General features: G+C 49.4%; 1 protein-coding gene across 4 annotated transcripts in view; it reads right to left on the reverse strand.

The window, feature by feature from the left end:
- Window positions 1–1989: 1989 nt before the first annotated feature.
- Window positions 1990–27548, reverse strand: part of DNAH9 (dynein axonemal heavy chain 9) — a 185387-nt gene continuing 159828 nt past the window's right edge. For all 4 annotated transcript variants that reach the window (XM_027669560.1, XM_027669562.1, XM_027669563.1 and 1 more), the window contains 7 exons: window positions 25912–26139; window positions 22065–22256; window positions 21386–21577; window positions 20294–20464; window positions 17162–17344; window positions 8743–9132; window positions 1990–3431 (listed from right to left, as the gene is read on the reverse strand). In XM_027669560.1, the coding sequence (XP_027525361.1) occupies window positions 3204–3431; window positions 8743–9132; window positions 17162–17344; window positions 20294–20464; window positions 21386–21577; window positions 22065–22256; window positions 25912–26139 (1584 nt within the window). In that variant the 3' untranslated portion in view covers window positions 1990–3203. The remainder of the gene's footprint in view (window positions 3432–8742; window positions 9133–17161; window positions 17345–20293; window positions 20465–21385; window positions 21578–22064; window positions 22257–25911; window positions 26140–27548) is intronic.

Consider the following 27548-nt stretch of genomic DNA (forward strand, 5'->3'; position numbering starts at 1 on the left):
GGGGCACAGGGGGTGACTCTTGGGGATGGGCCTGTGCAGGGCTGAGGGCTGGGTTCGATGATCCTTGTGGATCCCTTCCAACCCAGCATATTCTGGGATTCTGTGATTCCCAACTCCCAGGGCTCAGCCCCTGCAGTCCAGAGCAATGCTCTGTGTGTCTGGCTCACTGCCGTCTGCACACCCAGCTCTGCTCTGGGAACACATCAGTTCTCAGCCACCCAGTCAGGACTAAATACCCAGCAAGGTTTGTTCCTCCCATCTGACCTCCTGTTTGCTCTCTGTGCTGTGATTAAACACATGGAACAGGCCTACAGGTAACTTCTAGAGACTAGTCCGGGAATAATGAGTTTTATTAGCGTGGTGGGTTGACCTTGGCTGGATGCCTGGAGCCCACCCAGCCATTCTATCACTTCCCTTCCCAGTCAGACAGGGGAGAGAGTAAGGTGGAAAAACCACTCATGGGTCGGGATAAGGCAGTTTATTTAAAGCCAAAAGTAAAGCAGAAGCTTGCACGTGCTAAAGCAAAGCGAAAGATAACAGGGTTTATTCTCTACTTCCCGTGAGCATCCTCTACAGTTGGTGGATCTGTGTGTGGGTAATATAATGTTACCTGACTGTTAGAATATGACTCAAGGGTGCTTTGAACCACCTTCCTCCACATGGCCATCGTGCAATGAACATCCTCTGGGTCTTTGGGGGTGTCATCCCTTCTTAGGTTACTACAAATGATTTCCAGCACTGCTAATTCTCTCCAGTACTGGATACTTTCATCTGCAGTGGCCCCACTTTCTCGGGGAGCTCATTAGATCTTCCTTGAATGGATACCTTTCCCTCACGCTTGAGAGGAGCCGTCTCCAATTTTTCTCTCCTTTCCAATTCCTCTTTCAATTTTGCCATCTCTGGCAAGGGATCCCAGCTGGGCTTCATGACCTTCCAGTTGTTGACTATCAGCCCTGTTGTCCCAGCATCGAGGCAGCCAGGCAGGAATCCGTTCACGGGGCTGGCAGCTGGAATCTTTCCAGAAGTCCCAGAGTTCTGATGAGGTCAGGGACCAGGTAACCTTGGTTTCCTGTTTGAGCTGTCTGACTTCCTTTGTTGAAGAACCAGCTTTCTTATCTGCCCCATCTCCTTCTTCTTCATCCTCCTCCTCCCTTGCTAAACCCTGCTATGGCCCTGTCCCTTGCCTTATCCATTTCTTCCTTTTCACTACTGGGGCAATGACTGTAGTTGCTGTGCTTTGAGTCCCTGTCTCAGCCAGAGTATCCTCTATTGCAATTTGGGTCCCTGCTTCCACTGCAGTCTTCTGAGAGTATTGAACTGTGGCTCCATAAGCACAGGCCAGGCCCCAGGACAGGGCAAGAAGCTGCTGGTTTTGACTGGGGTAGGCAAGGCCCCTTCCATCAGGTGACGTGTCAGTTTGCCAGGGTGTTTGCCTGTTCAGGTGTGAAGGCCCAGGTAATGGGAGGTGTCAAATGCCCTGGTAACCTGCCCAGATCCTTCCACACTCCCTGCCACCCAGGAACCGGGCACCTCGGGGTGCATCCCAATACATCATCACCTAAAGTTTGTTTTCTCCTACACCAGGATAACACGAGAATCCAAGAACTCCCTAATGTGCTGACAGTATTAGCAACAGTAACATTACTAAATGGCTCACGTAAGGATTAGCAAGGAGCATGGGAGACTTCATTATAAAGCCATTTATATCAATGCCAGGGAAGGGGGAAAGAGTGTGTTCCTCCACCGTCCTCAGACAGCTCCCCAGAAGCCAACTCCCCGAGAATAACAAGGTCATTGGTGTAAAAGCAAAGCATGGAGATACTGTTTAGATTAATATGTTCCCAAAGCTTAGCAAAATAAAATGATAAGCAGTGCAGCCAGCAAACTCCATGTCCCACACAGGAGCTTGCTATTCAACAGCTACTATCACTATAGCATGCAATATATATATATATATGCACATATATATATATATATATAAAACTGCCTTTATCTCATCCCACGTTGGGCACCAGAAAGGACTATGGAGGGTTCACCTTGGCTGAACAACTGGAACCCACCCAGCCTCTCTATCACTCCCCTTCCCAGCGGGACAGGGGAGAGAGTAAGGTGGAAAAAAAACCAACTCATGGGTTGGGATAAGGCAGTTTATTTAAAGCCAAAAGTAAAGCAGAAGCTTGCACGTGTAAAAGCGAAAGATAACAGGGTTTATTCTCTACTTCCCACGAGCAGCGATGGGCGGCCCCTCCTGAGAAGCAGGGCTTGGGTAAACGTGACAGTTCCTCAGCCATTGGACACAATGAATGCCCCCCTTCCTGCTCCTTGCCTTAGCTTTTATATCTGAGCTGACATCATATGGCCTGGAATATCCCTTTGGTTAGTTTGGATCAGCTGGCCCGGCTGTGTCCCTTCCCAAGATCTTCCTTTCATTGAGGAGGGAATGTTACAGTGCTGGTGCTGTGCTCAACAGCAGCCAAAACACTGGTGTGTTACCAACACCCTTCTGGCTACCAGTGCACAGCACAGCACTGAGAGGGCTGCTGTGGGGAAATGAACTCCAGCTCAGCCAGACCCAATAAGTCTCTATGACCATGAAAAATTCTCTTAAATAACGCCTGTGCTCTACTTTTACAGTTGATTCCATTAAGCACATTGGATATTACCACTATTTTCAGTGTTTCTAAAATTTAGAAAGTTATCAAGAAACAGTTTATAACCACAACATCTGCCCACCTCCCAGCTTTCAACATCACACACATGGGAAACAAACACAGAGAAAAAAACAAGGTCTGGAGAATTTCACAAGTCACTGGACTATCTGAGTGTTTTGGAAAAGTCCACTGATTTTAAAACTACTTTGGAATATAAAATAGAAATAAAAACTAGGTTTAGATTAAGATATTTCACACCTCTGAGTGTGGATTATCAGGCTGCAGGCTGGGATTTTCCAGTGCTCCAGTGCAGCAGGGTAGGAATTACAGGATCTGGGTTTACAGCAGCCATGAGCCTGGTCCACGTGTCCCTCTGCACCTCTGTCACCTCTCACAGGCTCTGTTATGGTCATGTCCCCAGTGCTCAGAGAGAGTCCTGGGGACTGAGGCCATTGGAGAGATGGAGCTTGGGTTAAACCTCAGCATTTAACTGTTTAAATTGCCTGAGGAAGGCAATGTTGGGATTTGCAAATGAGGAGTGTGGGGGTGCCCCTAGACCTGCAGCAGCAGGGCCACACCAGCCAGCACCCACTTGGCAGGGTTGTCCTTGGTTTTAAGGTTGAAAGTCCACACGTAAGTTGGGCCTCTCTGGCGTGTTTTGTACAGAGGACATGGGTACATGGCCCTCATGTCCTGTTTGTCAGCAGGGATGGCCCTGATGAACAGGACAGGCATGGCTGGGGTGAGCTCCTTGAGCCTGGCATCAGTGATCAGCCCGGCCTGCAAAGGAAAGGAGACAAAGCTCAGTTAGAGTTCCAAGGTGTCCATCAACTGCTCCATCACAGCATCATCTTCTGTGATTTTTATACAGGTTGGTCTTACTGGGGAAGTGCAAACAGCTTTCCTGAGCTCAAGGGGCTGGATGAGTCTGAGGGAAGGAGGGTCTGGATCCAACACCTGCCCTGTCTCACCATGAGCCTATCTCAGTGCAGGTTATCTCAAGGGTACAGAGCCTGCCTCCCCATCAGGTGCTCAGACCCACACACACCTGAGCAGGACTTTGTGGGGGAACAATATTCTTGACTCTGTCCAGCCACATTACGGGCAAAGTCTTCACTTCACTTGTTCTGGCTTCTACTGTGGTGCAGCTTGAGGCCATTTCCTCTTGTCCTATTGCCAGGGAACAAGGGACAGGATGAGAGGACACAGCCTCAGGCTGTGCCAGGGGAGGGTCAGGTTGGATATCAGGAGGAATTTCTTCCTGGAAAGGGTGGTCAGGCCTTGGCAGGGGCTGCCCAGGGAGGTTTGGAGTCCCCACCCCTGGAGGTGTCCAAGGTAGGACTGGCTGGGTCACTCAGTGCTCTGGGCTGGGGGACAAGGTGGGCATTGGGCACAGGGGGGACTCCATGGGCTGGGAGGGCTTTTCCAACCTCAAGGATTTTGGGATTCTGGGATTATTCTCATGCAGCTCTTTCTCAAGGTTTTACCAGACCAGACTCCCTTTGTGGGAAGTGTTGCTTGTGGCACCTGAACGGGGCTTGGGATTCAGAACAACACTCACTAAAAGTCACCAAGTGAGGTTCCATCCCACCACCATAATCTGAGCACTTGGCTGGGAAATGAAACGCACACAGTGGTTTGGGTGGCCCCAAAAGGCACCACAGGCTGGTTTCCCCTCTCACAGGTGCTCACACCAACAAGGAGGATTCAACAGGTCTGTTCCTGAGGGAATATTGTCACTAAATATCCGCTTCAGAGCAATGCCCTGCCCAGGCTGCCCAACACAGGACAAAGACAGTGCTCTGCCAGGGCAAGAAATCAACAGCTTATTTCTCTCATTTGGGTTTCTCTGGGATCTTCTGTCTTCCTTTCCGACAATAAAATGCCCTACACATCAATCCGTTTCCAGGGAGCTGCAAAATTGTTAATGGAGGTTAGAGAGACCAAATGAAAACAAATAGAGAAACAGAAACAAAGCTTTTCAGTGCTAGAGAAACAGCCTCTCCCTGCAGCTGACCCTCACATATCATTATTATTTCCAGTGCTCTTACATCAGGGCTGTGGAATGAGGTTCAGCCTCTCCAGTAGTTTATTTAGTTCTGCAAATGAGTGAAGAAAAATAATCCCTCTTGCCACACACCTCAGTTTAATTGTACTAATGCCATCTGTTATACTGAACTGTGATAAATCCAGCTCTCATTTAGGATTTTATATTTTCAACATGCCGAACAAACATTAAATAATTCTTATGATACCTTGCAAAGTAGCTATTTATTAAACATTGTTATGCACTCTTTTGAAATCTACATTTTTCAATTCTGAAACTGGATTTTGATCAGTTCTGTTTTTTTTTTTTTAACTGCTGGGACTGCTTCAAATCAAATTTCCAAGAGATATTCTACCTGTTTCTGGGTTACCAAGATTTGAAAACTTCCTGAGGTACCTCCATGTAACACATCATTTTGTTATGTCTGGGCTGATTTGCATTTGCATTTTTGATCGCTCTTATGATCAGAAATTAATTCTACTCTGAAAGCAATTTTTCCTGACTACTGGCACAGCTTTTCCTGGTGCAAAGCTCAGGGAGCTCAGGCCTCAGATCCTGACAAAGCCCTTTCTGCTTGTCCTGGCTTCCCAACAGGCCATTGAGAGGGAACGTTGATGGGCCTGAAGACACAAACCAGATGTCAAGAGGCAGGGCTGGGGAATGATGGGCTCAACTCCAGACCCAGTGAGACAACACCCAACACCCCTCACACTCTGTGCACACTGAGGTTCATCAGCACAGGGGCCCTCCCAGCACAGCCCATTGGGGTCAGTTGGCCCAAGGACCCCAGCACGGCTCGGTTGCCTTTGGGACACTGGAACCTGTTTGCAGGGAGGAGGGGTTGGGGACCAGCAGAGGAGCAGCAGAAACATCACCCCAAGGGGGTCCAGAGAGTGATGGGGTTTGTGGCTTCAACTGGACTAGGGGAATGAGAAGAAATTCTTCCCTGTGAGGGTGGTGAGGCCCTGGTACAGGTTGCCCAGAGAAGCTGTGGCTGCCCCATCCCTGGAAGTGTCCAAGGCCAGGTTGGACAGGGCTTGGAGCAACCTGGGCTAGTGGAAGGTGTCCCTGCCCATTAGATGAGCTTTAAGGTCCCCTCCAACCCAACCCATTCCATGACTCCATGGTTCCATGACAATGGGCTGTGCTGTCTGCACCTGGCAAGGCTTCACTTGCCACATGTGGTGTAAAAGCCACTTCTCCCCTTGAGGAGTTGCAGGGCACATACTTGGCATCAAACTCGCCATTGCTGGGAGCAGGAAAGCCAGGAATCAGTCAGCAAGGCTCCCCTGGCTTGAGATAAAATGTCTCAGAGTGTCCCCAGCGGAAGCATCTCTCACTGAGTGCCACTGACTTGAACAGGGCTGCAGCAACACATCATTTGCACCCAAAATAATCTGCTTAGTTTCATTTCATTTAATAGCTGCCTGCTGGTTTGTAATGAATGTTTTATAAATTTAAGACACCCAAGGGCAAATATAAATGTTTAAATAAATAGAAAAATGTGTGTAGCAGAACATAGAGGGACTTTTTCCTGTTTTGGAGGAAAACCTAAATGTGAAATATTCTTTTAAGAGTGGAGGTGTTCCCCAGAGGATGCTTCTAAATAGGACCTACCATTTTTATCAGAGGATTAATTTGGAAGGAGTATACAACCCAAAAGAGCTGTGCACCTGTTTTAAAAGTCCTGCATCCATTAATATACTGGTGCTCACTGGATTATAGGTGAAATGAATAGTTCCACTCAGTGGAAATGATATTTCAGTGTGAGCAGCAACCCATGAAAATATCCTTTTCCTTTCTGAAATAAACTGAAGCATGATACCAGAGATTATGAATGGTTCCATAAAGGTATTTGCTCAGTATCTTTCAATCACAAGGAAAATGTAATCAGAAAAACACAGTTCCTGGGGCTGGGATGGTCCCTGCAGACAAAGCTCATTGCTGAATGCAATCACCTGGATGAGTTATTAGGGGGAGGCAGAGGGGAGAAGCCACATGTTTCCCAAAAGGTTTCTGGCTTTGCACTACCAAAACTTCTCACTCTTCCCTGCCAGCCCTGCCTGGCACTGGGTAAAATGTGGGCAAAACATGAGCAAGACTCAGTTCTAGTAATGGTGGCAAGGATGGTAAAGGAAAATGTAACACCAGTCACTGGAATTTTTTTAAAAGGATTATTTGATACGCACGACCAGGAATTTTTTTAAACTTTCTCTGTTGTGTTGTGTCCAGTTGGTTTGTACCTGTCAGATGTCAGGGTTTGAGGGCAGCTGAAATGCAGTGCTCCCTGTGGTGAGGGCTGTGATTCCAAGGGGCTGTGTGTGGCAGCCACACCACAGACTTAGAGAAGGGAATAGTCAGGGAACTGTGGGACCAGGGCTGGGAAACAGACTGGGCTGGTTGGTCCCTGTTCTGCTGCTGGGAGCTCTGCTGTGAGCAGAGCAAAACCATGGAGGGGATCTGACATGACACTCACACGAGACCTTCACTGCAATCCCCTGACAGAGCCTTTGCCCATGTTCCTGACTGCCTGTGGCTTTCCAGACCCAGTGTACATGTCAACCCATTTCCAGAGTGAAAAAGGGCCCGGAAGTTTAACTTTCCCAAGAATTTGTGATCAAATGCACTGGATGGCATCACTCAGTGAGGTCAAAGCTTTGCTTAATTTCCTGTCCTTCAAGGCAAACCATTGCAGAGAGGGAGATGACAAATAAGTAGTGACTGTTGGACATGAATTGCAAGGTCAGGCCGGGATTCAGGATCTAACAGGCTCCTCAGCAGCCGCCCACCAGGTCCCACAGCAGATAAAGTGGGATCTTCGAGGTTAAGACTTGGAGTCTTAAGAGCTGGCTCTGGGTAAAGAGCTGTGTCTGACATAAAAGCCTCTTCTTGTGAGAGGGTAAACTTGACACAGATCAGAAGGTTTTGGGTGACCCACTTTGGTCAGTGTTCTCTCTCTCACAGATCCCTGGCAGCAGCAGCAGAGCACAGGAAGAGCTGCAGGAACCACTGTCCTTGAATTCCCACACACAGCACAAACTGGGAATCACAGCCCCACGGGCCAGGCAACTCACAGAACCAGACCCAGTGGGAATTGTCAGTCTGAGGGCTCTGGCTCTGCAGGCTATGCTCCTGCAGCTGACAACTGTCAGAAGGTCTCACAGGGAGAGCTGGGCTCCTTGGGATGCTGCTCCAAGAGGATGCCACAGCTCCACAGGCAGGAACAGCAAGTGCCCAAGGGGTGGGTATGGCCCTCATCTTGGCTGCCTGAGGTTGTGCTCCAGCTGAAAGGTGTCCCTCTCACCCAGAGGGGGAAAGAAGAGCAAGGGACACTCACTGTGTTCTGCTTGTCCAGGGTCAGCCCACCCCCCATCCTGAGTCATCAGCCTGAGTCCATGTGGACTATCCAGGTTAGACCTTCATCAAGCTTTATTTAAGGGAATGGATAAAGAATATTATTCATTTTTGGTCACATCCTGCAGCACCTGACAATGGAAGCACAGTGCTCTGGGTGTGGCACATCCCACTCATCCTGCCCTGAGGATGTGAGCACATAGGAAAGCAGAGTCCTCTCCTCTCTCCCCACTGCTGCCAAACAGGCAACAGAACAGTGACCCCAAAAAATCTGTCACTTTTGGAGGCAGCAGTGAAATCACACCATGTGGAGGTGTGGGGACAGTGCAGCTCTGCCAGGACCCTGTGGTGTCTGTCTGTAGCAGGACCTCGAGTACTGAGCACAGTTCAGTCAGTGAGATTCACCTGGGACACACTGGATGTGTCAGTCCAAGCTGAGCACCCTGGACTCCCTTCACAGCCATGGAGCTGAGCTCCAAAGGGTGATTCCTCTGACCACTTTAGACTCCCCAGTCTGGGCTGCCCAGGAGAGGCCCAGATCTCCCATCTGTCCTTCCTGAAGAGGCAGCTCAGATGACTATTTCAGATGAGAGCCTGTCCAGGCTGAGAAGTTTCCTGAGTGCAGCACCAAGGAATAAGGACATGACATCCATGGCTTCCCTCCCAACCCAAGAGCCTTGGTGAGCTCACCTGTGCATCCCAGCGTGCTCCTTCCATGAACAGGCCATGGACATAGGCCCCTTCCCGAGGGGGACTGGCAAAGTCCTCTCTGCTCTTCTTTGTCACATCACACTGCAGGGCCATCCTGTCCAAAGGCCACTTGTTCTTCCTGGCCGTAGTCTGCATGATGGCTGTCAGGATGGACTGGGGGTTGAAGAACCCACCAAGCCACACCGTGCAGGGCAGGGAGAAGTCTCCAGTCCAGGTGTCCAGCTCGTTGATGCGAGCGAGGAGGTCAGTGAACCACGTGCCCAGGCTGGCTGTGGAAGGGTAGGACCTCCTTCCCCAGGACTCGGGCACCATGTCCAAGAAGAGAGCATTCTGCAGGCTCTCCATGTCACTGGTCATGGTCAGCTCTCCCTGTGTGAGAAAGGGCACAATTAGCACTGATAACTGTTCAGCAAAGGCTGTTCAAGCAGAAGCTGGGCCGGGACATGAGGATCAGCAGCTCACCCCACACAGTCACTGGTGGTCATGGACTGTGAAGGGCTTCAAGAGTTTGGGGCTTTCCTGAACACCTTCTGTTGCACATTCCTGCATCCTCATCTTTCCTGCTGTAAACACACTACTGGGAGGAGAAGCTGTGGGACAGTGAAAAGGGTGTCCCTCAGTTGGCCCCTTTTTTTTTCTGTTTGGACTTGTGGACTGAAGATTTGTTAGAGCCAGTTTTCAAAGGTTCAAAGGTGTTCTCATTCACTGCCAGGGCAGGACACTGGAGTCTCTGATGATCTACTCCAAAACTGTCCAAATGTTTGTTAAGTCAAGTCCTCTCCCCTCCTCTCCTCCACTTCCTCTCCCTCCCCTCTTCATCTATTGCTTTGGCAGCGCAAGATTTTCTTTTTAACTTCACGTATTGTCTGCAAATGTAATCACAGTTCCTTCCACAGCAGGGAAACACACAACAAAGTAAGATATGATTCAGCCAAGTGAGATAAAGAGAAAGGTTTGACTTATCCTTTATGCAGCAATTAATTAGTTTTAAAGCATTTAGAAACCTGGATCACTTTTGTTCAGGCAGAAGAGCTGGAACATCATTGCCTGGCCAAAGAGGGGTTCTGCATATCAACCACACATCCCTCTTGAACTTGTGGTGCTCTGCAGAGGGTTCCCATGGCCTGAGAGACTAAAATTAAGAAAATTCTTGCTGTATCCAGCTGAAATCTTATGAAATCTAGATGAGAGATGTCTGGATGTTACCAAGGCTAAAGGACAGCTGGGAGAGGCTGTTCAGAGCAGCAGCAGGTTGTGCAGCAGGTTGCACCAGGGGACACAGAGATGGAGCTCACCAGGGTACATGTGGGGTGGTGACACTCCACGAGTCATTGTCCCCACCCAGGGCAGCTGACTGGCACAGCAGAGGCTCAGCTCAGGCCAAGCTGCTGACAGGGGCTGTGCTTGGGACTGCAGCAGTGTCTGGAGCTTCTCTGAGTCTGGGATAGGTTGGAGACCATGTCCTTGTCATGGCACTGGTGAGGCCACGTCTGCTGTGCTGGGACCAATGCTGAGGACTGCTCAGCCTCAGGGAGAGGTGGCTCAGGGGGGTTCTCAATGCCTATGAACATCTGACGGCAGGAAGCAAAGAACATGGAGCCAGACTCTTCTCAGGGGTGTCCAGTGACAGGACATGAGGCAATGGGAACCATTTGAAATACAGGACATTCCATCAAAATAAATTGTCAGGGGGGCTGAACACTGGAACAGGTTATCCAGAGAGGGTCTGAGTCTCCATCCTTGGAAATTTCCAAACCCAACTGTAGTGGGTCCCAGATAACCTGTCCCTGTTTTGGGGATGGGGTTGGACTAGACAATATCCTGAACAACTAATCTGTGATTCTGCTCCACTCAAACCAAGCAAGGCTGCAAATAAAAAACCTGCAAACACAGGCTGGGCTTCCCCTGTATGGAATGATCAGATAATGATCAGGAATGATCACTGGTTTCCATTATAAAAACTTTCTTTTATCCCCTTATCATTTCACCAGAATTTATGTGACTTACAGTTTCTCTTTGCCTCAGGCTGAGTGTTTTTGGAAAGATCAGCTGAAATCAGTTGAGCCATTGCTGAGAACAAGGGTGAGGGAATTGGGTCAGTCTATTCACATTAAAAAATTCCAACTGTTCTTTCCCAGGATGTCAGTGCCTCCAGCCATGAGGTCAGCAGAGGTGCCCTGTACTGGGGCCACAAAAATCCAGGAAGCTTTAGCAAATTTGAAATTTGCTCAAAGCACCTCACCCCCACACACATTTAGCAATTCTTGGCAGACCCAGCAGTTCCAAATCTTTGCAGTTTGTTCCTGGGCTGACCATGCCCTGCAGGGCTCTGACCTGCAGGCACCACTGCCAGGGTCCAGAGGGACAAGGTCACAGCTGGACACCCACCAGAGCACGGGACACAGGAGGGTGCCCTGGGCGATGGAACCTGGTGCATCCAACACCAACAAGTGGAAGCTCTGCATGGAGTGGTCGAGGCTTAGAACCACAGAATCATGGAATGGTTAAAGCTGGAAAAGACCTTTAAGATCACCAAGTCCAACCATCAACCCACCACCACCATGTTCACCACTAAACCATGTCCTCAAGTGCCACATCCACATGTTTTTTGAACACTCCCAGGGATGGTGACTCCACCACTGCCTTGGGCAGCTGTGCCAGGGCTTTACAACCCTTTCCACGAAGAAATTTTCCCTAATATTCAATCTAAACCTTCCCTGGTGCAGCTTGAGGCTGTTTCCTCTTGTCCTGTCCCTTGTTTGCTGGGAGAAGAACCTGATCCCCACCTCTCTCCAGCCTCTTTAGGGCAAACCAGCCTTGCTCTGGGGTCAGCAAGTCCTTCTGTAAAGAGCCCAGAGCCTCAACCTTGGCAGACAAGTGTCCAGGACAGGAATGCCCTGAACCAGCCACAGCCCTGGGAGCTGCTGGGTGACAACTTCAACAAGGGCTTTGGACACACACCTGCCCCATACACCATTGTGTGGGAGCAAAGAGGGCTGTCAGTTGAATTCAGGCCTTGGAAATGTCCATTCAAGCACTTCTGGCTTTTTAGAACTTGACTTACAACCCTATTTTTTTCTCTTCCCCCCCCCCCCCTTTTTCTTTTTCTTTTCTTCTTCTTCTTCTCCTCCTTCTTCTCCTTCTTCATATTTTTCTTCTTCTGCTGATTCTTTTCTTCTTCTCCTTCTCCTTCGTCTTTTTCTTCTTTTTCTTCTTTTCTTCTCCTCCTTCTTCATCCTTTTATTCTTCTCCTTCATCTTCATCATCGTCTTCTTCTTCATATTTTTCTCATTATTATTTTTTTTCTCTTTTTCTGTTCCTGTGAAAAATTCTAAACATCCACAATAAAATCCATCTTGTCTGGCAATAAGCAAGGGCAGGACTTCAAGGGGAAGTCCCCAGCACCCACCAATTCCAATGGAAGCTCAGAGGACTTTGCACTGTCCCATGCCTGGAAGATGCTGCAGCCTTGGGATCTCTAATCAGATTCCTCCTCCCTCCCAAGTTCTGTGGATTTCCCTGGGAAATGTTCCTGTCTCATCAGGAGGGACTGGTACAAGGCATGATTAAACCTCTGCCACACCATCTGAACCTGCTGGGTTTCCCCAAGGAGAACAGATTATGGTGGATAGAGAAAATCATGAGTACAAAGAGTTTAAGGTCTTTGAAGCCAAAAGAAACAAATGAGGTTAAATGAAAAGGTGGAAGCAGGAATATTTGCGATTAGTACTAAAACACGAGGAACAACTGCAACCACCTTTCAAAACACACCTCACCTGTGCCATCCCAGGGGAGTCTCTGCCTCCTCATGATTTCTAATCAATGATTTTTCAACTGTGGGGAATCTCAAAATGATGGGTCATGTGGTCAAAGGGTTTTGAAGTCCTGGGTAACTCCAAGCACGAGGGTCCAACACAAATGAGAGATGGCTCATGTTGGCACTAGCCATGAAGTGACAGACACACAAGGCAGTGCAAGCCCCAGGGGTTTCCTCTTGGGCACCTGTGTTTCACTTTCTCCATAACACACTCAGAGAAAATTTCCTGATCCAACATCAAAGCTCAGCCTCCAGAAGATCAGAGGGGCTGGCAGGGACCTTCTCCAGGCTGTCAGGATGGTCTGACCCCATCAGGGCAGTTGTCATGACTTTGGTATTGAACACTGGCCACAAACCCTGAAGCACCATTGCAATTCCTTCTTTGTTCATACCCTGTGGGTCACCATCTCCCATCTTAGGAGAAATTGGACATGGAAAGGAAGTATCAATGGTCTAAAGCCATGACAAGACCATAGAGGAACTAAAAATAGTCTGAGGAGCAAAGTCCTGCACTGGCCACAGCAGGACACTGAGACAGGAGGATTTTGCACTCCTGGATAGGTTTTAACATGGGAAAAAATCTTGCAAAATGTGTGCAAGTAGTCAAATTGATTTAAAGACATAACCCCCTGATCATATATCATGTCTAGTTTTACTTTCAGGAAACAAATGAATTAGCAAATGTAATTCTCAGCAAGGCTTGAGAAAGGCAATTTTTAAAACTTGTGCATCCAAGCATAATGTCAGAGCCTCCTATGAGGGTTCAAAGCATCTACAGCAGCAATCTCATGTAGTTGTCCAAACACAGTTATGCATAAATTTGCATTTCAGATGCTGAATACTAAAGTGCATCTGAAATTATTCAAGTTACTTTTTTCATTTTATTTTTCCCAAATGCTGGGAGTAATTTTCATTAAAGACACCCTTGAAGGAAACCCTAATCAGCCTGCAGCCATTTCCTCCAGATGAGCACGCTATTGTCACAAATTGTTTTCTCAGTTCAGGTTATTTTATTTTCACTTGATACAGTGAAATACCCCGTTAGCCTATTGAAATTTGGTCTAACTTGGTTATTTTAGAATATATATTATCCTCATTTTGGAGGCTTATCCTTCACCCAAATTGCAAAATAAAAGATCTGCTTGCAAAGATGAGGCTGGTACAGCATTAACATGCAAGTGTTTCAGCCCAGCCTCTGGTCCCACCCAAGTCAGCCAGAACAAAGGACTTTGAAGTGCAACGTGCCAGTTATTTTTCATGGCCACCAGTCTATTGCAATTTCTCTTCCTCTTAATGGGATGTCTCCTATTTTTGGACCAAACAATCACTTTCCGCTACAAAGACACAATGAATTATTCAAAAATTTCAAATTAGGCCTGACATTTCCAAATCGCCTTCTTTTGGCAGATAGTCAGTTAAAACCAAAAAGATTTGCTTCCTCTGGGCTTTATTTATTCTCTGCTGAGCTCTGAGGCTCCTGGTTTATAAACTCTCCTCCTCTGAGGGCTGTCAGTGCAGAACCCCAGCCCCAGGGATTAACGAGCTCCAGCGGCTCTAACAGGAGCTGCTTAGGGAAGGAACCTTTGGGAAGGAACAATTAAAGTAGGATTTCTCCCCCAAACTGAGTGTGAAGACCAGCTGTCAAGTCAGGGCAGCAGAAAGAGCCATCAGCATTCCCTGGCTGCTCGACGGGCCCCATGGCATGGGAACATGGGCAATGCTGGGCAGTGCTGTGGGTCATGCATGACATCTCTCAGCTCTTCAGGGACCCACGAGTGCCTGCAGATACAGAACTGTGCCAGAGGAGGGCTAGATTGGATATTAGGAAAAATTTCTTCACAGAATGGGTTGTAAAGCACTGGAACACGCTGTGGTGGACTTACCATCCCTGGAAGTGTTCAAAAAACAGGAGGATATGGACATGGCTTAGTGGAGATCATGGTGTTGGTGCTGGGTTGACGGTTGGACTTGATGATCTTAAAGGTCTTTTCCAACCAGAAGGATTCCATGAATCGCCCATTGGTGGTCTATCAGGCCCTTCAAATATATCTCTTCAGCCAACAGCAGATGAAGAAATGCTGAGTCAGACTGATGTTGCTGCTCATCCCATAGAAGAGATTCACAGATTCACAGAATCCGGAGCTGGAAGGGAGCCACAAGGATCATCCAGTCCAACCCTCAGCCCTGCACAGGCCCATCCCCAAGAGTCACCCCCTGTGCCCCAGAGGATCAGCCAAACCCTCCTGGAGCTCTGGCAGCCTTGGGGCTGTGCCCACTGCCCTGGGGAGCCTGGGCAGTGCCCAACCAGCCTCTGGGGGAAGAACCTTTTGCTGAGATCCAACCTGAGCCTGCCTTGGCACAGCTTCAAACTGTTCCCTTGCAGTTCTCCTCCAGTCCTGGCCTTGGGTGCCTGAATCCCCCTCAGGTGCTGTGGCTGCTCCAGTCATTAGAGGTTCCTTTTCTGCAGGTACCACCTCCTGCCCTGCCCTGATTTATGGCAGGGTTTTGGGAGAAGTTTGCACCCTCTATTGTTGATTCTCAGCTTTTATTTTGTCTGTGCTTTTTTTAAGCTCGTGCATCCCCTCATTCCCCTATCAATATTATACAGCATATTCTTCCCCACATTAAATCTAATTGCCACACATTGTCCAAGTTGCAATTATATCTTGTTTGCTGCTCTGGGATTGAAACATTAAATCACTTCTGTTTACCTGTCTCAGAAAACAGAATTTTCAATTCCACTGCCTTATGCTAGAAAATAAGGGAAATCTGTTTGTAATAATTGACTACATAAATATCAACCTATTTTAAACTGGACTGTCCACACTGGCCACCACAAAGTGACAGTGATATGTCTCTCTTTAATGAAGACAATAAGCAGCAGCAGCAAATGCATTGCAGACACATGTGCAGGATTCAGGGTACAGCTCACACAGCTGGGATTTGGGAACAGCCCAGTCCCATCCCTGCAGAGCTGCTGCCCAAATCCCTGAGCCAACCCTGCCCCTCACCATGTCCCTGCAGGGAGGGCCTTTGGAGATCTCTCTTCCAAGCTGCCCTCAGGACAGGCCCTCCTTTCCCACCCAGCAACTCTTCCTGCCAAGGGATTGGGTCAAAGCCGCTGTAGATCCTTCAGGTAGATGGTTCCTACACTGTGCAAACTGATTTTGGGAGCTGAGAATTTTGGTGAAATGGGACGACAACCTGTCATTCCAGAGATGATGGAGCAGGGAATGCTCAGGAACTGCTGCCCTTAACTGTTACTTCATCCCATGGAATCTCTGCTCTGGGGGGCCCAGGGACAGCAGCCAGGGAATGGCTGGAGCTGTGTCAGGGCAGGCTCAGGTTGGATCTCAGCCAAAGGTTCTTCCCCCAGAGGCTGGTTGGGCACTGCCCAGGCTCCCCAGGGCAGTGGGCACAGCCCCAAGGCTGCCAGAGCTCCAGGAGGGTTTGGCTGATCCTCTGGGGCACAGGGGGATGGGCCTGTGCAGGGCCAGGAGTTGGACTCAATGATCCTCGTGGGTCCCTTCCAGCTCAGCATACTCTGTGACTCTGTGCCATCCTCCAGGGCTGTGTGTGGTGGTGCAGGGAAGGCAGCAGGGCAGTGTTGAAGCCACCAGGTTTGTGCTGCCAGCTCCAGGCTGCATCCCTGTGCTGCACTTGGGCTTTCTCAAGGGATGTACAGCACTTGACTCTGGGGGAGAGTCTTTGGGAATGACAAGGGGATCGGGAAGTCTTGTTGCAGGGCACCAGGACAGCCAGGCAGGTCCTCACTCCCTGACAGTGCAGCCTGATCCCTGCTGGTTTATCCCCCAGTGGGCAACCAGAGCTGTTATATTTTGTCCCACCAACTGCCTGGGAGGGGATGCAGAAGATGATTTCTACCAGTGTATGAAGTATCAATTACAGCCCTCCCTCCCACCCTGCTGAACCCAGAAATCTGCATCCCAGCTAGTGTGGCCAAAGCCAGCACCCGGAGGGACACAGAATCACTCTCCTGGAGCAGAGTCTCGTTTCCTACCAGGGTGGAGAAGCAGTTGTGGTGGAGCATCAGGGATGGTGTCTTCCTGGGGTAGGTCTGTCCTGGCCCTCCTCCATCAGCAGGTGACTCATACCCAACAAGGAGAGTTGTACTTCTTCCAAAACTTGCATTTTTAGGCTTTTTCTCTTACAGTTCTGAACATTTTGTGTCCTCACACACAACCAATCTTTGATTTCAGCCCAGCTTGTGCCTCTAAGACACTTTGTTCCAAGTTCCCCCATACCTGGACATTTTATGAAAAGTTGTGATTTTTGGCTCACATTTAAATAGGTCACGTCCCAATTTCTGAGTGACCTGCTGTTGCTGTGGCACAATATGGGGTGGTCAGAAGTGCTTGGTCTCTGTTCCTAAAGCACAGGCAGTGCTGTGTGTGTAACCCCTCCCCATGCCTGAGGACACTGTGCCATTTGAAATCCATCTGTAAGCCCTTCCCACGGAGCCAAGATGTGTTTGCAGCCAGCAGCACGTGAGCACTTTTATTCCCTGTGGCCCCTTTCATTCCCTGAGCACCATTCCCCAGGATTGTCCCACAGTCCCACCTTCAGGCCCAGCTCCAGTTCCAGCAGTGAGCGCTTGATCTCCCCGGTGAGGACGTTCATGCGCTCGCATTCCTGCAGGGCAACCACGGCGTAGGGCGTCCTCTGCTCCACCCTGGCCACCAGCTCTGCCATGTTAAACTCATCACCCAGCTTCTGCAACATCTCTTCCAGAAGGTCTTTCACCTGTGTGCCAAAGGGAGGAGAGAGGGATGGGCACGAGTGACCCCAGAATCTCCTTAGCTCAGTAGCCTGAATGTGACAGGAGAACTTCACCTGCCAGGCAGTGTCCCCAAAACCACACAGGTCACCTGCACTGGGCACAGCACCTTTTTTTTGGTGCAGTTTTGGGCACCACAGTATAAGGAAGATCTGAAGCCACTGGAGAGTGTCTAAAGGAGGGTAATGAAGATGGGGAAGGGCCTTGATTTGAAGGCTTGTGAGGACACTGAGGGCACTTGGTGTGTTCGGCTGGAGAAGAGGAGACTGAGGGGAGACCTCACTGCAGTTCCACCTTCCTGGGCAGGGGCAGAGGAGGGGCAGGGACTGAGCTCTGCTCTGGGGGGACCAGGGACAGCAGCCAGGGAATGGCTGGAGCTGTGTCAGAGCAGGCTCAGGTTGGATCTCAGCCAAAGGTTCTTCCCCCAGAGGCTGGTTGGGCACTGCCCAGGCTCCCCAGGGCAGTGGGCACAGCCCCAAGGCTGCCAGAGCTCCAGGAGGGTTTGGCTGATCCTCTGGGGCACAGGGGGTGACTCTTGGGGATGGGCCTGTGCAGGGCTGAGGGTTGGACTCAGTTATCCTTGTGGGTCCCTTCAACTCAGCACATTCTGTGATTCTGTGACTGTGAGAGCTTGCCCCATCCTATTAAAATTCGGTAGCTTACAAAAGTTAATGTCAGATGAGCAGCTTTCAAAATGATGGTTTAAAAACATCCCCATGACATGTAGCAGCCTCTTCTGTGCTTGGCTTTCAAGCTTCTCTTCTTATTTCTCCTTAAGTCAAACTCAACACAAGGAGACAAATGGGACTGTAGCCTCAGCTGAGCCTCAGGACAATGGAGCTTATGAGCTAGTTTGCTCTGGTTTATTGATATAGGGAGGTGATTATAGAAAATTGAGTTTTAAGCTGACTTTGGCATCCTGGACTAATGGAGCCATGGAAGAAAAGCATAATGAAACAAGATTATTTTCTGGTCACCATCACAGCTCCTTTGGAACTCTAAGTACAAAACAGGGAAATCTCCAATGTAACAGCATGTTTCCAGTGTCTAAAGGATTAAATAAAATAGACAAACCCCTTTCTGGCTGACAGGGAGGCATGAAGCCCCTCATCTCCATGGGATCAGCTGTATTTCCCAGGTTTCTGTGGAACATTAGACATCTTGCTATGGAAGTCTCACACATTTCTTTGCTTTACTGCTGTGCTGGAACCCGAGCAAGACTCCTGCTTCCTGGGGATTTTTCAGGAGCACATAACACAGTTACAACTCAATGATCCAACATCAGAAATCTGTTTTGTGGGGGCAGTGCCAACTGCAGAGGCAGCCAGGGGCATTTCATTGCCATGGCCACCACCAGTCCTATTTTGGACTCTGTACTCCAATTTCCTCCCGTTGCTGCTCCCCCAAACCCTCCCCACTCACGTCAGCAGCGCTGATGTGTGGGCTGTTGTTCCAACACACAGGTAGCTGAAGCAAAGCTCTGCTGGAAAAGCTCTTCAGCTGCAGCTCGGGTGCAGTACAGAAATATCCTCTAATTTGAAATTCCCTTGCAAATCCCTTTGGCTCTGATTCCTTCACAACAATTACAGCTCGTTTGCTGTAATGTGGCCTCAGAAACCTGTGGGAGTAACTGGACTTGTCAGAGCCTCAGGAAAACGACAGGCTCACAGTTTCCCTGGAAGCTCCCTAAAAACCACCTCAGCCGAAGCAGGGGCTGGATATCCTCCAGGGGAGGAGCTGAGACAACACTTAACTCCCTCTCATCCAAGGACCAAATGGACACAGGCAGTGCAGTTACAGCTCAGATCATGACAGAGATCACCCTGGGAAGAAAATGAGCAGTGGGAGCATCCCCCAGATACAACACGGGGCAGTGAGGCCACACTCCGGCTGCTCTCAGGCAGATTTTATTCCCAGACAGAGCCATGAGGACTCCTGTGCTCCTGTGAGGGTCTTCTTGAGTGTCACCAGGGGTTTGCAGAGTGGCCAGGCCCTGTGACAGCACTGCTGGGGCACTCACTGATCAGTTTGCATTTGTGGCCGAGCAGTTTAACTGCATTTCAATAGCAAACACAATGGGAGAACAGGCAGCCACAACTGCTACCTCTGAGCATCTCCTTTGGCTTTGCTACCTCTGGATTATTACTGTCCCCTCAAATTCCAGTATGAACCAAAAACTGAACATACTGGGCACTTCTAAGAGCCCCTCAGTGGAAGGCAGTCAGTTCCCCAGCCCCACACCAAGGCAAAAGAAAGATGTGTGAAACCACAGGCTTCATATAAGCTTCCCGTTAGCTACTCATCAATTTGCAAAGCTTGAACACAGAGCTGGGGCCTTAAGACTGCAGAAATAAAAACCTGAGCATGTGTTGGCTGATTTCTGATCCTGGTGGGAATGCTTGGGCCATGTTTTGATGAGCTCTGAGTTTTCAGAGGAAGATCAGCCTGGTACATAGGCACAGTAAAGGGTTTCAGCTGGAAATAAGGAATTACAAGGTTCCTGGGAGCCTGGGAGCTGGGTGGGACATGGTGGCAGCAGTAAGAGTTGGGCTGAGCTCTGGGTGGCACATTTAGGTGGCTGACTGTGCACTCAGGAGCCTGTTATGCCAGACACACAGGGGTGCACAGAGACTGGTGGCTCAGAGATCAGTGGAGGCCACACAAGGTTTATTTGCAACACCTTCTGAGGATGATAACGAAGGCACCGCAGTGCAAGGGGTAGTTAAAAGCCACTGTCCTATTACTGCCAATACTCCAATTACACCCTACTGTGGTGATGTCCTGCATAAAACAAGGCTTTAGGCTGGGTTTGTACCCAGCACAGGCAGAACACAGTCCAATGAACAGCTGTGAGACAGCCTGAGCTGTGCAGGACTGAGGGATGGGACAGGGATGGGATCCTCTGCCCCTCTCACCGTTTCCTCCCTGGTCCCCACTCCTCCTTCTCCAGTGCTGCTGTCCCGGGGCTGCAGCTCCAACAGCGTGTGCAGGAGCTGCTCCGAGCTCTGTGTGAGGAAGCCAAGCTCAGCATTGGGATGGAGCCCATACAGGTATGGAGACTCTGGAGGCAGGGCTTCATCTATGTACTGCAGAGACACAGTCAGGTCCAGGTTAGACACAGAGCCAGGGTCAGGTGAGACACAGGGACAGTCAGGTCCAGAATGGATACAGAGCCATCCAAGTTCAGATAAGATACAGAAATATTCAGGTCCAGGTTAAATACAGGCACATTCAGGTTTATGTGAGATATAGAGACATTCAGGTTCAGGTTGGATACAGAGCCCAGGGCACTTTGCCTGCAGAGCTCACAGCACTGGAATCATCCCCCCCAGGTCAGCCCAGGCTGGGCAGCTCTTCTTGGGGCTGAAACACCAGTGAACTGATGGAGGAAGGAGAGTATGTTTGTTTACAGAACTGCTTCTACTCCTGCTGGCAAAATTCAGTAATTGCTGAAGTTTGGCTTGGCTCTATATCTCAGGCTGGACCTTCTCTAGCAATTATCTGCTGTGCACTTCAGCATCAGCATCCTGAGATCTCTCATGGAAATTAAGCTTCCAGTAGTAAAGTATTATGAACAAACCCAGCCTAATACGGCTCTCTCTGCTACTGCATTTGTGTACAAAGAACAGATGAGATCAGTAAGTAGATCAACAAGAGCCATCAGTGATTCTCATCAAAACTGATGATAAAAGAAGCTTGAAGGGGCCATTTTAGCAAACAGTATGTGGATGTAATTTTCCAGGAGCCCTGCTCAAGTCTCAAGCACCAATACAGTTGCTCTATTCATGCATGAACAGAATGAGCCCATGATGAAGTGGCAAATTACCATTAGACTGGGTCATCCAAGGAAATGCTGAGACATCTACAGAAACAGAACATAATGGGAGATAACAAAGGTGTGCAGAAACACTGTAGCCCTGTTCCTGCCTCCTAAGGCAGATTATAGAGCAGTTATGGAACACATTACATTTAGGTGTGTAAATAATGCCAGAAAACAAAGAGCTTACCTGGTGATAGCCATTGTAGTCCATGTTCCCTGGGAGGGGGAATCCTGGAGCAAGAAGAAGTTCTCCCTCCAGCATTTCTGGCTTAATAAATTCTTCCATATAAGTTTTGCAAAGCCTCCTGTCCCAGTCATCTGTGATGTGACCCCCATACATGATCTCACCCACAAGGTAGCGCAGGTCGTCATAGGGCACCTGAGGATGAACAGGGAGGGCAGGAAGGACAGACAGATTCTCATTTTAGGAAACATGCAGGAGGTCAGAGAGCCAGAGCTCCAGAGGCCAGTGCTGGGCTGCAGGTTCCAGCACTGACCTGCACACTCAGTGCTTCAATCTCACTGCTTCAGTTTTCTCAGTGAACAAACATCAGGTAGTAGTTAAACTCTGCCCAAGGAGAACTGGATCACAGCAGAGATTTCCTGCAGTTCCCCACTGAAATGCAAATTTACTCTAAGCTCTGTTAAACCAAAGATCACTGTTCTTTTCAATGAATAAAGACCACAGGCACTGTTTGCTGTGATTTCTAAGCTTCTACAGGCGAGAGTGGCACCGAGGCCTCTCATCTCCCCACAAAGGCACAGTAAACCCAAAGATCCCAAGGAAATGGTATTTCAGGAGATTTCCCAGGAGCTTCAGCACAAGCCATATCCCCGGTGGTTCAGAGCCCCAGTGAAGCACCCACCTTGGAGCTGGCCTGCAGGTAGTTGTGCAGCACAGTCACAGAGATGGTCAGGTCCCCGTTGCTGAAGGGGTACGGGCGGTTCCAGCCCTGGGGGCCGAACCTGCGCCGCTCGGCCACCACGGCATGGAAATAGCACAGGGCAAACAGGATGCTCCTGAACTCCTTCTCGTGGCTGCACATCTCCAGGGTGTCCTGCAATACAGGCAGAGCCACTGCTCTCAGCCTCAGGGCCTCCAAATACATCCAACTTTGGACAGAGATGAATCACAGAATCATTAAGATCAGAAAAGAACTCCGAGATCAAGTCCAACCTTTGACCAACACCCCCATGCCCACTAAACCACATCATGAAGTGCCACTACTTGAACATTCCCAGGGATGGTGACTCCACCACCTCCCTGCCCAGCTTGTTCCAATGTTTAACCACGCTTCCAGAGAAGAAATTTTTCCCAGTATCCAACCTGGACCTCCCCGGTGCAGCTTGTTGCCATTTCCCTGGTCCTATGGCTTCCTACCTGGAAGAAGAGGCCAATCAATTTTTCCTCCAGTTCATATTTGCATAATACACACATGTGTTAATTTTTAAAGTCAGTGGATTTGCATTGCAAATTTATTGGCAAATTCTAATGAATATTTTCGGAATTAATATTTACTATTTCCAGCTCAGAGTGGTTTTGCATAGGAACACACATTAACAGTGGAGAAGGGAAGGACACGTGTACCCACTCAATGCCCCATCACCTGTATGTGCTCAACATCCCTCACCAGAGAGATGGAGAGAGAATGCCAGAATCCCAGAGTGGTTTGGGTTGGAAAGGACCTTTAAAGCTCATCTTATCCCACCTCCTGCCATGGGCAGGGACATCTTCCTGGACACTAGACCAGGTTGCTCCAAACCCCATCCAACCTGGCCTTGGACACTGGCCTCACCACCATCACAGGGAAGAATTTCTTCCCAATATCCCATCTAACCCTGCCCCTTGGCAGTTTGGAGCCATCCCCCCTTGTTCTAGCACTGCATGCCCTTGCAAAAAATCCCCCTCCAGCTCTCTTGGAGACCCTTCAGGTACTGGAAGGCCACAATTAAGTCACCCTGGAGCCTTCTCTGCTCCACGCTGAGCAATCCCAATTCTCCCAGCCTTTCCTCACAGCAGAGTTTGTGGCATCTTGGAGCCACAGCTCCTTGGAGCATCTTGGTGGCCTCATCTGGACTCACTTGAAGAGTTCTGTGTCATCACACTGGGCAAGGGGGCCAGCACTGGGCCTGGGACTGTGGCACCTTGCCCAGGAGGTGGAGGGGCAGGAGCCTGAGTCATTTAATCACTGAAAATGAACACGAGAACTGCTTCAAATATGTGCAGAGCACTTCCTCATTTTAGGAACCATCCCCAGACATGAAGGGGCACTGCCTGAATGAACACTGAGAATCCAGTTCAGTCTCATTTGGCCCCTCTTTAGTTGTGTATTTTTCTTCAGCTACAAAGCGGAACAATATCCCCCACACAGAATAAGGAGGCTCCTTTGTAGCTTTCAGCTGAAAGCTAAATTTGAACATCCATTTGTATAAAGCGGGGAAATGAGGTGTAAAAGGGACCCCACCCACTTGCTCCAGGATTTCTGATAAGAGATGTTTTATAATACTCCAGCAATTTAGAAAATGCTAATTACCATCTGATCGAAATGAGCAGAGACAGGATGAAAATGTTACTTGGGGTGAAGGTTCTCCCCTTCCTTGTTCTCTGGGACATTTTGTGGAGTTCAAGATGATGAATGACAGTAGACAAAAATGGAATAATCTCTCCTGACTAGGGACATTAATCCTGGCATGGTGCCTCCCCATCCCCTGCTCAGCACAGTTAGCTGCTGCTCTTGACATTCTCTCCACTCCAAGTGCAAAATCAGCTGGGAGCTGCCCCCATTTCCCTGCCCATGGACCAGGGCCTGGGGTACACAATAGACTGGAGTGTTCTTGCCTGCTCCCAAACGACAAGAGGCTGCATGGAGAGAATCATTAGGATCAAAGAATGGTTTGAGTCAGAAGGGACCTTACACATCATCTTATTCCACCCCCTGCCATGGGCAGGGACACCTTCCACTAGACCAGGTTGCTCCAAGCCCCATCCAGCCTGGCCTTGGACACTTCCAGGGATGGGGGAGCAACAGCTTCTCTGGGCAACCTGTGCCAGGGCCTCCCCACCCTCACAGGGAACAATTTCTTCCCAATAGCCAATCTAGATCTACCCTCCTTCAATTTAAAACCACTCTCCCTTGTCCTATTCCTCCAGGCCCTTGTCCCAAGTCCCTCTCCAGGTCTCTTGGAGCCTCTTCAGGCACTGGAAGGGGCTCTAAGGTCTCCCTGGAGCCTTCTCTTTTCCAGGCCAAAAAGAGGCCTGGAACCTCCAACTCTTTCAACCTGTCTCCTTAGCAGAGGTGTTCCAGCCCTGTGATCAATTTAGTGCCTCCTCTGGACTCATTCCAGCTGTCTTGGACTCAGCACTGCAGGTGGGGTTACAGAAGAGCAGAGAGATTTCTCACAAGAGAAAACCATCCTGCCAGACCTGCCCTGTGTGTTCCTGGCACAGCCATCAGCAGAGTGGAGAGGGTGCAAGAACTTCAGCACTACTGTTTCAAAAAGGCACTTCAAGGGTTGAGGGCACCTTCAGACCCTCCTGGTTGCTCGAGGTTCACCAGATGGGGTCCTGCTGTGAGAGCTCCCTGTGCCAAGGCAAGGGCAATGTGTGAGTGAGGGCAATGAGTGTTCAGGGCAGCAGGAGACTGTGTCTGTGTCTCCAGGACAGGAATCATCAGCAGTGTGAATGCTCAGCTCTCAGCCTTTGTGTTATGTGGTAAATGAGGTCAGCAGGAGCATGGATGGCTCCAGCAGTGACACACACTGGCTCCAGCCTGCCCTGGCTACCGGCTGTTCCCTGGGGAGCCCTGTTTGATCTGTGTCCTGCTGCTCCCAGAGCCTCCTGCCTGTGGTGCCAGAGCTGTCGAGAGAGGCCACAGAGCAGAGCTCACTTAATCACCACATACCAATGGCTCTGACACAGATCTAACCCTCTGGGGTACCAAGAATATTTTCCATCATTTCCACACAATTCAGTGTCGTGTCCCCTGCACAGGAGACTCAGCTGCAGTTCCATCAGTAGGTCCAGCATCACCAGGGAGGGGATTGTCCTGCTCTACTCTGCCCTGGGGCAGCCTCACCTCAACATTGGGGCAGTTTGGGGGGACACAATGGAAGGGAGAGATTGAGCCATTAGAGAGTGTCCAAAGGAGGGAACAAGGATGGGGAAGGGCCTTGATTTGGAGGCATGTGAGGACACTGAGGGCACTTGGTGTGTTCAGCCGGAGAAGAGGAGACTAAGGGGAGACCTCATTGCAGTTCCACCTTCCTGGGCAGGGGCAGAGGAGGGGCAGGGACTGAGCTCTGCTCTGGGGGGAGCAGGGACAGCAGCCAGGGAATGGCTGGAGCTGTGTCAGGGCAGGCTCAGGTTGGATCTCAGCCAAAGGTTCTTCCCCCAGAGGCTGGTTGGGCACTGCCCAGGCTCCCCAGGGCAGTGGGCACAGCCCCAAGGCTGCCAGAGCTCCAGGAGGGTTTGGCTGATCCTCTGGGGCACAGGGGGTGACTCTTGGGGATGGGCCTGTGCAGGGCTGAGGGTTGGACTGGATGATCCTTGTGAGTCCCTTCAACTCAGCACATTCTGTGACTCTGGGATACATGATGGGATGCAAAGGGACTCACTCAGCTGCTGCCTGGAAGGGCAGTGCCTTCCCCCATCACGCTCCATGGTGGCTCCAGCAGCTCCAAGCCGACCTGTCACTGGTGCCCCTGAGCTCCTACCTGGCTGAAGTTGTCGAGGGCTCCATGCAGGTTTGCCTGCATCCCAGTGGGGGCCTCGTTGGTGATTTTGATGGAGTTCTCCAGGATGCCCTGGGGAATGATGTGGCTCTCAGGGGAAGGTGCTGGCTCTGCACTGATGAAGACACGGAAGTCCTGGTGGCTGCCCTCGCTGTGCTCCTCCAGCTTCTTCTCCAGGGAACTCAGCCACTTGGCCACCAGGTGGACGTTCTGGCAGGGACAAAGGGGAGGCTTTATCATTCCCCCATTTACACCCTTGATTTCCTGAGCAGCACTAAATCCATCCCACCCATGAACAGCCAAGGCTGCTCTGGAATCGGGTACTCGCCCCAGGAGTGCCTGTGAGCAGTTCCCCAAATATCCACTTACATCAAGTACACTTTTAAATTCAAAATAATCAATACAAACCACCAGCAGTGCAGCAAGTCACAGCTGGGCTGGTTGGGCTCTCAGTGCTCAGACTCTCGTCGTTACAGCAATACCAGTTGACAAAGCAGAGCTGTTCCACATCCACTGAGCTCAAATGAAAACATTTGTTCATTTTTAACAGAATAACAGTGAGGACCCTCAACAGCAAAGAAGTCAAGCAGGTGGTTCCACAAAGACCTTTCACATAAAGGATTTATTTATTCATGCAACTAATTAGATGTATCTCTCAGAAAATTAAGCAGCATCGTGGGGAGATGGTGAAATGGATAAAGACAAGCCTCATTTTTTTCCCCTCAGAGTACTATACAGTAGTTTTCAGGCAAGAAAACAGCTTTTTGTTATATTAGGTATGGGATTTGTGGGCTAAACTCCCCTTGTTTTAGTCAGGTGTGTAATCCAAACTAGCTGTGTTCACTGTGGTGATTCATCCCATCCAAAGAAAGGACAAGGAACTTGATAACCCTAAATTAAAAACAGCCTCTAGAAAGATGAACTGCTTGGAGGTGGCAAGGAAATTACATCAAGGAACCATCTTAGAGGCTAAGAATAAATATATATCACCTATAAATTGGGCCAGAAAGGAGCTCTCATGGTTAAATAGTAGAGTAATGGAGCTTATTAGGAGAAAATTACATTCTTCCAAAAGTGGAAGTTTTGTCCAAATGAGAAAAACAGAAAAGAGCACAAAATCCAGTCACGGGAAGGTCAAAAAATGTTATAAGAAACAATATTTCAAAAACATAAAAGCTAATAATAAAGCCTTTTGCACAGACCAGGAACATGCCAGAGAGTCTGTAAAAGTACAAGATGATCAAGGTCTACAGGGGGCGCCCATGAAAGGCCAGGCCACCCCAAAACAGCCCATCTCTGCAGGAATAGTCCCTGGGGAGCCTGGGGAGGCTCTCACAGCCTGTGTAACACGGTGGAATCACTCAATGCTGAGGCTCAGATGCCTCTGGAGATCATCCATCCCATCCTCCTGCTCCAAGTGGGACCAGCCAGAGCAGGTTGCTCACTGTGCCCAGCTGGGTTTTTGGATATCCTAAGGCTGAAATCTCCACAACCTGTTTGGCAACATGTGTCTAGTGTTCAACAATCCTCACAGTAAAAAACCCATAAAGATAACATAGTATAATATAGGAAAAGAGAAGAGAAGAGAAGAGAAGAGAAGAGAAGAGAAGAGAAGAGAA

The sequence above is a fragment of the Corapipo altera genome, unplaced genomic scaffold, assembly GCF_003945725.1.
Source record: "Corapipo altera isolate COAL_440 unplaced genomic scaffold, ASM394572v1 322, whole genome shotgun sequence".
Taxonomy (NCBI): domain Eukaryota; kingdom Metazoa; phylum Chordata; class Aves; order Passeriformes; family Pipridae; genus Corapipo; species Corapipo altera.